The following is a 12046-nucleotide window of genomic DNA, read 5'->3' as shown; positions in this document are numbered from 1 at the left end:
CCTGTGCAAAAGGCGAGGCCGCTCCTCCCTTTCCCCCCGCTGCGCACCTGGCCCGGATCCTGGAAAGAGAGAGAGAGAGAGAGAGAGAGAAGGAGCGGTTCACCTCGCGGTGGCAGTTCGCGGGCGTGAGAGCTGAATCACAGCCAGCGCCTGAGTGATTCAAGGAACCTCTAAGGCAGCCACCCGCCGTCTGTCCGGAGTTTCCGGGGGGAGGGGCGGGAGGGGGGGGGAGAAAGAGAGAGGGGAGTACTATAAAAGAAGGAAGAGCGAGCCAACTTCTTAGTTAACGCCGCTGATTCGCGCGCCCGCCCGCACACACAGACAGACGCACAGGCAGACACACACACGGACGCAAAGCTCTCCGTTTCTTGAACTCCCTTCGACGAGTCCTGATGTTCCGGCGGCATTTTTCCACGGCGAGGGCGCCCGGCTCTCCAGCCTTCCTGCTGCTCTGCGCGATGCTCGCTCGGCTTCTCTCCGACTCAGGTGAGCGAGCGAGCGAGCGGGCGGGCGGGCGGGCGAGGGGATCCATCCCCGAGATGCCCCTTTTTCGCGCCGTTGGACTTGCTGTCTGCGCGGTTGGCTTGCTGTCTGGAAGGGGTTACGCTGGATTTTTTTTTCTCGTGAGCTTGGGGGATCCGTCGTTTCTGTTTCGCCTTCCGTGTGGTTTCTTTCCCCATTTCCCACGGTTTTGATTTAAATAAGAATAAGAATAGTTGTTGAAGTGGGCTAGAGGTCATCCTTGCATTTGGACTGCAGCGCGAGGTCCGGTCTTAAGTAAGAACAGCTCCCTCTAGAAATGAGCTAAGGTCTCAGTTATAATGATGAAATTACTTAAGCTAGTTAAGTAAAATCCATGAAGCTGGGTACAAGTGTCTGAGTGATGGGGAGTGCTCATCATTCTGGGGATAAAAAAAACTGGCAAGAAGTATGGAATCTATCAGAAAGGTTTAAGAAGTATATTCTGTTAGGAGCTGCTAAACTAAGCGTTAAGGATATATTTGTATATGTTCTCTAGTCAGATCTGAGTTGATTGTTCAAGTGCAAATGGAAGAATGGGGTGATTTAAGTCCATGTATTCGGAATATTTATCAATTAAGTGTTTTATTTATCAAATTTATTTGCTGCCTATCTCCTTGTTCAAGGCGATCCAGAGGATAAGTTTAATGGAGAAATTTGCCGTCTGTTTACTAAGAAATAGGAAAAACTAGAATGTTTTCAAAGCAATTAAATACACTTATAAGCAGTACTTTTTTTGTTAAAAAAAAAAAAAGTGCCGGAACTCACACACGTCATACCCTACAAGGTTCCATCCAAAAAAGGTGCCGGAACTCCGTTCTGGGCATTCTATGACAAAAAAAGGCCTGCTTATAAGTATTGTGCAATGTTGGTACACTTTAAAATAGTGTGTTGATATCATGGTGTCGCATTGAAACAATGAGTTTTCTTAATTTAATATCAACAGGGCATTGATAAATCTATTCCATTAAAAAATGTTATAAACAGATTAACTAAGCAGAAGGGCTATGTGTAGTATGAAAATGATCAGAAGTACTTTGGACCTCACATAAACATAATATCTACCCGCCCTTCATTAAAACAACCTGGTCTTTTTTAGGTATGTATGCAAGCCTGGAAAAAATTTGTAGCTGTTTTAACAATTGCACTGATGCTAATAGATTACTTAAAGCAGCATCTTATGAAAACCTGCAAAAAAGCTGGACTACTTTAATAAATAGCAGAGAGTTGCAGATATTGCACTCTTTCAAGGTTGGAAATACTTCTTTCCAACCAGTATTTAAACTTATTAAGCTGTAAATCTTTAATATAAAAGCAGAGATTTATATTCATATATAACTGTTTCCCTGCCTATTTGTGTGAGTGAATGGGCTGCTTCTTTATTCCCATCTGATACCATTAAATGTAATATGCAAATGTGGAATGGGATTTTGGTACTAACTGGAATTTAAAACTGATGTGGACATAACTGGAGGTGTTAGCTACATTTGCATTGCCTATTTAACAACAGAAGGCTCACTTACTACAGTATGGTTGAAGAACTTTGTGGGACAGAAGCAAGATGGCAACATATTTATGTTGCCCACCTGGAATGCTTTAATGTGTATGTAGATTCATAAGAAATATTTATAACCATTACACAGCCATACTGCACATCCTATCAGTAAATTCACAAACCACAGAAAAAAATTGAAACCTGTATTTAAAACATAATTTTATTCTCAGTAAGGTCTCAGTTAAAATGATGAAATTAGATGTAGGAAAGAAGGATAATCTAATAATACCAAGAAGCAAATAAAATCTAAATAATTGCTTTGAAGAGCTATAAAGCCTGCCAAAGACTATTTTGTCACATGTAGTCTGTTTTCTAAAGAAAGAATGGAACTTTAGGGTACCTTTCAATAGTACAATAATGTAGCTGGCTAACTTGTAGCTATGAGGAGCATATAAATGCAATGAATATAAAGACGGTAATCACTGGAGCATAAGGAGAGATATTATGCATTCTTAGAAAGAAAAAGGTATCCCTTTTTCTCAAGTCATAAACATAAAAGCCAGCCATCCTTTGAGTTCAATATCCTTTTCTTCAGGGATTAATCTTGGAAAGGCGCACAAATAGGGCATATATGAAATATAGCAGACAACTACAAAATGGCATCAAAGAATTAATATTTTCCAACAGAAGAGAATATATGTTGCTCAAGGTTGAATTATGGAGAGTCCCTTGGTGCCCTCTGAGCTTAGTTGCTTCATTATCTGACTAGGTATCATTATTGGTGCTAGTGACTGTGGAGTTTGCTCTCTGTTTATCTACAGTAGTTTGCCCTGCAACTGTTGGATATGTGTGTGTAGTTTTCTCCTTGATAGTTCCTTGATTGGGGTATTCTTTTCTGCTTCATTGTTTGTCTAGACTCTAGTGTTAATCCCTGCTTATCCGGGTGTAGGTTGCTGGAGAGAATGTGTTCTGGTCTGTTTGTTTCCTTCTTAGTTTTTACATTTACACAACATTCAAAAGAAACAATAAAAAAAAGCTAAGGAAGACACAAGACCTGAACACATCCTCTTCAGCAACCTACACCCAAATAACACCAAACAAACAGTCAAGCATCCTCTCATCAAGAAACTACCAAGGAGAAAATCACGCCCCTCCCCAACACTGGCAGGGAAAGCTGTTGTATAGTAAACAAGGAACAAACCTCACACTCACTTGCACTGACTGTGTTACCTAGTCACATAATGAAACATCTGTAAATGGACAACTACCTTCAGAGAGCACCAAGGATTTCACATTTCTATACTTCTTTGCTAGCACTGTATGGTTAGCCAGATCTTTGCAATGTGGATTTAAAAGTCCTAAAAAATCCCCTTCCAATTTTTCTACAGAAATTTCATATGCCCACCATAACTGGTCATCCGCTTAGCGTAAACAAAATTACAGTGTCTTGGTTCATACGACATTCTAAGCTAACATGAGGTTAGATAGTGTTTCTAGACAGAAACCTAGACATTGAATTAGCATCTTGGGTGAACCATTTCAGCACATTGAGAAATAATATAAATGCTATTCTGTTCAATTTACTAAATTTGTTGAGGTTGCCCACTATGTTAGACTCTGGGCAGCTTACATTTTTTTTAAAAAAAAGAAAATGATTAAAAACACACATAAGCAGGCAATTATGACTAAAACAGTCAGAACAATAAGCAGTATAAATATGATGGGTCCCACAAACACATTAGCTCCAGGTCTGAGAACTAAGCTAGATCTTTTGGTTCCCCAGAATAGTGGGCGCTGTCCATAGCTCTGGGAGGGGGGGGGATGCTGTTCTAAAAAGCAATGGTAACGATAGAGAAGATATATTTCCTTGGTCCCACAAGATGGCACTCTTTAAGTGAAGGGACTGGATTGCACCCACTCAGTTTGTATGTGCAGACGTAATTGGAGATATGTGGTCCCTCAAATAACCAGATAGATAATCAACTATGCCATGTACTGTAGGGATTTGTAGGTGATGACCAACACCTTAAATGCATCCAGAAGTTTCCAGGCAACAAATACAACTTAATGCATAATGTGAAGTGTCCATTACCACACTTACTTTTTTGTGTAGGATTAAACATCATGTAAGAATCTAGCCAATGTGTTGGTATTAATGCAGAATATCTTAAATATTCTAAATATTCTCCAAATATATGTTTTTTTGCATGTTTTGGGTAATAGCTCAATGGACAAATCAGAGGAGATTATGAGTTACAATCTTTTAATTATAGAAGACTGCTTTATGCATAGTATACAGATGTAGCTTGTCTGAACTGTTGATTCAAGGAGACTCTCTGTTGCATGAGGAAATAATATATCTCATTTTTAAATTTTGGATTAGCACAAATTAAAACACATGAGCTACAAGTCCTGCAACATTTGCAATGAGAGACAGCTTGGTCTAGTGATTAAGGCACCAGGCTAGCAACCAGGAGAGTCAATCAGACATTTTAGAAAAATACGGGATAAATTATTATGTTTATAATATTGTCAGAGCCTTAAACAATTTAACAACCCGCACAAAATATTGTAATATGTGGGAAAATCCCTTGGTCACATTCCTCTACACATTTTCAAACAGGTAGCTCTGCAGTACAGACGGCTGTAAACATTACTTGGTCATCAGTCAACTTTAAGACTCTGCTCCAATGGGATCCAAAGCCAGTTGGCTATGTTTATACCGTTGAAATGGACGGGTAAGTTACCGTTTGGAAACACACCCATACCTTTCCTTAGATATGTTTGTATTTCATCTGTTGTAATGGAGCAGTTTGAGAAATAACAAGAATGCATATATGAAAAACATCTCCATAATGTGACTTGATATTGGGCATAAATTGACACTGTAAAATTTGGCCTACCTTTCCTGTATTATTGCATTTCTAAATACTTCTAAGTCTACTGTGAAAGCAGTTATGTCTAATTCATTGCAGAAGTACAAAATACTCAAGGACATAAAGGCCATTTCATGTTTTCTTATTTACACTGTTTATCTCATTAACATGGGCAAGATTACTGCTGACCTTGAAAATGTGTAACATTTTGCTTTTTGACTGTATGGATCAAAGTGAAAGTTATGTATGTGGCCAGGATGATATCCATTTTTTTTTCTGATCATTTTGCAGGGCATGTATATATATATAACAATCTTGTTCCTCATGCCTATGCATAAAATGCTTGATTTACATTCTTGATCTTAATCTTTATAGGGATCTCTTAAGACGAGAAAAAGTATGCATTCATACTGATAAAACTGAATGTGACGTTACTAATGTGATACTACAGAATGTAAAAGATACTTACACAGCACGCATATATTCTGAAATACCATATGATGACGATAATTTTGAGACACCTCAATATGAAGTTTCTTCAGCGTTTGTACCTTACATACAAAGTAAGTATAATAAATAGGATATAGATTCCACTACCTTTAATATATTTATGCCCAGAAAAGAAAGTTAGGTATAAAGACTTATAAGGAGTGTGTTTTTAAGATTTAAAGGAAGGCATTGCTTCCTGTTAATAGTTCAATATTGTAATTTAGTTTTGAGAGACTGAATTTTTTATATAGAGGTAGTCCATGACTTACAGTCATTCATTTAACAACGGCTGAAAGTTATGACAGCTTTGGAAAAAGTGATTTATGACCTGTCCTCAAGGTTCCAACTGTCACATCACACCTGCAGTTACATCATCACAGTTCAGGCACTTAGCAGTCAGCTTGTATGTATGACCAACTGCGGTATCCTGCGATTTGTGACCTTCCCACCAAGCTCCCAAAAAGCAACGCCAATTAAGGAAGTCAGGTCACGTCCAGTCACATAATGCCTCACTTAACTACCACATTGGTCTAAGTCAGTGATGGCGAACCTTTTAGAGACCGAGTGCCCAAACTGCAACCCAAAACCCACTTATTTATCGCCGGGTGCCAAGTGGGCATGGCCCACTGGATGGGCGTGGCTGTGGTCATGGCAGACTGGGTGGGTGTGGCCACCTCGATGTTGCTCGTGGGGAGGGATGCCTGTGGGGGCTGGGCAGGGTTGGGGGAGATCCAGGGAGTCTCTGGCAGATGGGGCGGTGGGCAGGAGGCTCATCCTGAGGGGTGAGGTAAAGCAAGGCAGGGCGGAGGTGCCATTATCACAGGGCAAGGTGAGGCAGGGACCGGGGTGGCTGCTACCTGACATCATCGGCCCCCGCACACAGAGGCCAGCAAGCGCATAGAGGCTGATAGTGTCTGTCAGCAACCACAGGCTGCCGGCACACTCTGGGGCTCCGCAGCCAGCCTCCAGCAGTTCAGAGAAGCCGCCTCTGAGCTGGACAGCTGGCCAACAGCTGAGGAGGCGATGCAGTGGGTCGTGCCCGGGAAAAAGAGAGCATTTGAGGGAGAGATGGGGGGAGGGAAACCAGCCATGCTGGGATGTATCTGGCCACGTGGGACCTTGGCGAGTTAGCAGGTGGCTGGTTGAAGAGGGACAGTTGCCATCTCCAGGGCATGGTGCGCATGCCCACAGAGAGGGCTCCGAGTGCCGCCTCTGGCACGTGTGCCATAGGTTCGCCACCACTGGTCTAAGTTGTGGTCATAAGTTAAGGACTACTATATAACCTATGGCTCTCCCAACATTTAATGAAAGGCTAAAAAGGAAGAAAACTAGTTTATTCAGTTGGAACAATACAGCATTGGATTTAATCATTTGTTTCATTTTGATGTATTGATGGAGGAACTTGTATCTGTAAAACTGCCTGGTATATATAGAGTGACTGACCCAAGCCTAAGAAGGGAGGGACTAGAACTTATGATCTCCTAGTTTCTAACCTGGTGCCGTAACTATAAATCACTTGCCAAGAAAACTGCAGGAGCTTGTCCTCTAGATAGTCACCAGAAATCAACACTGACTCAAAGACCTGCAAACCCACAAAAGTATCCTGTGCAGCTAAAAATAGGCAAGTTAGCACTCCCCACCTTTAGTCATGCTACATTTTTAAACAGCCATTGTAAATTGACCAAAAACATCTGTGCTCAGAAATAAATGTTTGCACTTAGAACTGTAATGCATTTTTCCCCAATTTATGACAGCTGTTTTTTTAAAAAAAGGTGATATTCCTTATTTTGTTCCTCCCCATTCTATACAATCCCTTTGCCCAAGACCTTTTGAAAATAATAGCATTTGTTGTGCACTTCTTTTATATTATAAAAAATCACACTAGGTTGTACTTCTTTTCTAGCTGAGCTTGGAACGCCAACGGTAACACATTTTGAACAAAAAGACGCAACTCTGAAAGTGGAAGTAGCTGATCCACTAACACCATACAGAGTTAATGGTACCTTGCAAACTATCAGGGACATATTCAAAAATGATCTTGAATACATGATATACTACTGGAAGGATCAGAGCACGGGCAAGGTGAGAATCTAATTTCTAAGAATGTTTAACCTTTGCTGGTCAGCATCAGCATTTCCTTTTTCAAACTCACTTGAATGTAAGATGTAGTTCTATGCTCTTTAAGATTTTTTATTGTAAAGTGGGGCACGGCTCTCAAGAATAAAGTTGAGGGGAATAAATAAAAAAAAAAGCATAATTATAGCTAGTCCTTGACTTATGAGAGCAATTGAGCCCAAATTTTCTGCTGCTAAGCAAGACATTTGTTAAGTAAGTTTTGCCCCATTTATGACCTTTTTTGCCACAGTTATTAAGTGAATCATGCAGGCATTAAGCGAGTCTGGCTTCCTCCATTGACTTTGCTTGTCGGAAGCCAGCTGGGAAGGTGACAAATGGTGATCACATGACCTCAGGATACTACAACATAGATTCATGCCAGTTGCCAAGGGCCCACATTTTGATCACGTGGCCATGGGGATACTGCAACAGTTGTAAATGTGAAAAACAGTCATAAGTCATTTTTTCAGTGTCATAAATTTGACACTAAACAAATACTTGTAAATTGAGGACTATCTGTAATAAATCGGTAAGCCTTTATGTTTACTCCTATATTAATAGCAATAATCATACCTGTACTGCTGTTTTTACAGTACAGGTAGTCCTCGATGTACGACCACAACTGAGCCCAACATTTCTGTTGCTAAGTGAGACATTTGTTAAGTGAATTTTGCCCTATTTTACTACCTTCCTTGCCACAATTGTTAAACGGATCACTGCCATTGTTAAATTAGTAACAGGGTTGCTAAGTGAATCTGGTTTCCCCCGTTGACTTTGCTTGTCAGAAGGTCGCAAAAGGGGATCCCATGATCCCAGGACACTGCAACCATCATAAATATGAACCAGTTGCCAAGCATCCAAATTTTGATCACGTGACCCTGGGGATGTTGCTACGATTGTAAGTGTGAAAAACGGTCATAAGTCTCTTTTTTCAGTGCTGTTGTAACTTGGAATGGTCACTAAATGAACTGTTGTAAGTCGAGGGCTACCTGTAGTGGATTACAATTTACTGGGCTGCAGTGTGGAGAACTAGAATATCTGCAGATAACTGAAATAATCTTTTTGTTGCATTTAGAAATCGGCAAAGACAAAAACCAATCAGTTTGAAATTGAGGTTGATAAAGAAAACAGCTACTGTTTCTATGTCCAAGCTAATATTCCAAGCCGCTTAAATAACCAGAAAAATCAAAAAAGCAGTATAAAATGTACCAGTGTTCACAGGGAAGACTTGGATGGTATGTATTATGTGATTTTATAATGTTTCCCTTTAAGTGGTACAATTTAGTTGTGACCTCACTTTACTCAGATTGCACAAGAGATTGTCATAAAATGATGCCATTTTTTTTCTTCGTTTTGTTGCTTCTTACGGATTGTACCAACTATTGTTTTGCTCTAAGATTTGAAGAAATTCTTAGATTTCTATATTCAGAGATATCACAGATGTATGAGGACTGAACTATTCAGAACAAATAAAATATCTCAGGGTATAGCCCTTCTTGTCCAAACACCTATAGTAGCTTGTTAAGCTAAGGTTATTATTCGGATCCACTAACTCTTCTACACCAGTTTTGTCAGAAAGTCAGTGCCTCTGGAATGTTTCCTCCTAGTTGTAAGGAAATGCTTTGGATTTATTACAGCATTTAATTTCCCCTGTTAATGTAGAATAGCTTCAGTCAGGGCAAAGTTCGGATAAATACAAAGCTTGCATCTAATTCAACTGACATTGCATTTCTCTTCTTTCCAGCTCTTGATTTGAACAAAATCCTCATCATAGTGGGGGCTGCTGTTGGACTCCTCATTCTGATTATCATTTTATCCGTGGTGATATGCAAATGTAAAAAAGCAAGGAGCAGATCCTCAGAAAAAGAAAATATGCCACCATATTTGTAAGGAGTTAAAAACTCAACCCTGACTCATCACAGGCTTGATATGCATTAATGTTGCATGGATGCCATGGGAAAAAAAAGTCCTCTCTGGAAGCAATAATAACTGACTCTTCGTTGTACCTTTGGCTTATGGTTTCTGTGAAACATCTGATTTTAAAACACTATGTTAAACTCCTGTTTTAACTTCACTGTTAAAATGACGAGATCTGTTTGAAATATATTAACTGACATATATGGTGAAATGTTACTGTTTTTACTGCACTTTTGGTTGGCATCTTTTTATATTGGGTGTTCTGGGTACATCAAGTGGTGATAAAACTATACAAAAGGGTTTTTAGCAGTCTGATTTTGCATAAAAGGTATGGTACAAATTGCCCTTAAACATTAGAATTTGTTACAAGTAAATAACTCAAAAAAGGGAAAGATTCCCTTGACCTGAATTGACAATTGACCGTGGAAGTGGTTCAGAAATGCCATTTTTGGGCAGATATCTGGCAACAACTCTCACATAGATTATTCCGTTTTAATCAAAACTGCCAACTATTTCAGCTGGTAACGTGTTGTTGGTTGCCATTGCCAGAACTTAGCACTTTAAATATATATTGGTGATTAACTGCTGGATAGAAAGAAACCTAACTTTTTAATAATTCTGTAAAGTTGTACATACCCTTGGTGTGAATTGAGGGTCTTCCTGGTACTATAATAACTTAACATATTTATGATTTTTATGAATGGAAGTATATTTGTATATATTGCATTAATTTATTTAATATAATAAAGGTAAATGGGAACTACAGAAATAATGTTTCTTGATTTTGGGCAGTCGGTGGCTTTCGTTATCAAATGCTTTGTCAGGGCTGGCCAAAAACAGGCTTGTCACTGTACATTTTAAAACTCACCAAACTGACAGCTAAACCATAAAATTAACTGAGGAACTAGAGGAGAAATACATTTTCCCATCAAGAATTAGGATTTCTTTTAACAACTGAATTGTTTGTTCTTCCCTTCATTTCTCTACTATAAAATACATACAACTACAATACTTGCAGAAATATATTTTGATTGCATCAACATGAACTCACTAATAACAGAAATCTTAGCTCCACCATCAGACAGAAACATATATCAACTATAGTTTACTGTTGATTTGTACCATTCATAAAACATTCTCTATTTGAAATGTAGAATATACTCCTATAATTCTTTTTTTTTTTTTCAAAAAAGAAGAGGGGTTCTATGTTGTAAAGAGTTCTCTATATCAGAGGTCCTCAACCTTTTGGGCACCAGGGACCGGTTATGTGGAGAGAGTTTTTTCCGCAGACCAGAGGGGCCGTGGTTTTGTGTGTTGCCTGCATCCCACAGATGGGGCTTTGCTTGTTTGTGTGGCCCAGTTGCTGGCATGCCACGGACCAGGGGTTGGGGACCCCTGCTCTATATAGAAAGTATTATAACTTTGTTGTGAGGGTTTTTTGCAAGTGGAGAAGTATGTGTATATAATGCTAGGGTGACACAAATAAGTAATTGAAATTATATGTATTTATAAACATTAAGATCCTATTTAGAAACAAGGGAGGTCAATTAGTATCATACATTATAACAAGGTCAGTGAACAAGTCCAGGCTGCCAAAAGGTATGTCAGGAATGTAATTAGGAGCTTAACATAGAATGTGGTTCTTGTGACTATTTTGAATAAAAAGCTTATGATGTTGCACATGTGACATGCAGGATAATGTTTATTCTAATCTTTCACCCAGATAACATTCCTAACGTAAATCACATAATGTAAAGATTGGATGGAAATTAAGTTTTAATACAAAATATCAAATAATTTAAATATCCATAAATCTTACAGGTAGCCTACATCGGGGCAATGAGTTTTACAGCAATTGCCTTGCGCAGTTTCAAATCAGCCGAGAAGAGGTTAATTAATTTGTGTAACATTTCTCACCTCCCTCCCAGTAAAATTAATTTCATTAATTTCAATTCATATTAAGGTTGTATGAGAAATAAATTTACTGTTTTTAATAATTATCTGTAGATCATAGGGGTCCACAAAGTTTGTAGTATTGCAGATTTGAACGGGCAGTGGTAGGAATGCTCATGGGCTACCAGTGTATGATGGATCAGGTTAAGTTGCTCATGGTTCTTCCAGGGAGTTTGTGAACTCCTGACCTTCTTTATTGCTAAAGCTTTTCCATCTATCATCATGTCTGATCTTACCTTGTCATAGTACGCTCACTTCCCAGCTTCGTCCTGTTAAATCCATGTTGGTTACTTCTACAATCTATGATTTAGCCTATCTTTAGGAAAGTAAGGGCAAAACAGACCCAGCATTCAGATCATTCAACTCTATGGGCAGCTCCTTAGTCCAACAATCGTAATTTCCATATGTTTCCCCAATCCACATGCAGAGATGGAAATTATAGGTTTGTTGTTTTTATGAAGAGCCTTTCCTACCTTTAGGGAACTAAAGCTGTCAGGGATTCAAAAGTGTGTCCATGGAAGTTAAGATATTTTTTATTTATTTATCAAATTTTAAAATCTCATATTTTCCTCATAGAGAGGGATGGCTTTTATTTAGCTATTCTGAAAATAAATAATTGCGGGATTAGGCAGTCATTTCAGTACTGCATCAAGGCTGTGATGTTTAGGGTTTAATTATAGGT

At 39.0% G+C, this 12046-nt stretch overlaps 1 protein-coding gene across 1 annotated transcript; it reads left to right on the top strand.

Annotated features, from left to right (window-relative positions):
• The first annotated feature begins 262 nt into the window (after nt 1–262).
• On the top strand, nt 263–10156 carry F3 (coagulation factor III, tissue factor). The gene is made up of 6 exons (XM_015829291.1): nt 263–486; nt 4638–4752; nt 5266–5453; nt 7283–7461; nt 8570–8729; nt 9239–10156. Exons 1-6 carry the CDS (start codon nt 393–395, stop codon nt 9382–9384), a joined length of 882 nt encoding a protein of 293 aa, XP_015684777.1. The 5' UTR covers nt 263–392; the 3' UTR covers nt 9385–10156.
• Nucleotides 10157–12046: the final 1890 nt, after the last annotated feature.

The sequence above is a fragment of the Protobothrops mucrosquamatus genome, unplaced genomic scaffold (genome assembly GCF_001527695.2).
Source record: "Protobothrops mucrosquamatus isolate PMUCROS unplaced genomic scaffold, P.Mucros_1.0 scaffold_233, whole genome shotgun sequence".
NCBI classification, from domain to species: domain Eukaryota; kingdom Metazoa; phylum Chordata; class Lepidosauria; order Squamata; family Viperidae; genus Protobothrops; species Protobothrops mucrosquamatus.
Note: the sequence above shows the minus strand (reverse complement) of the source record. Positions and strands in the feature narration are given on the sequence as shown.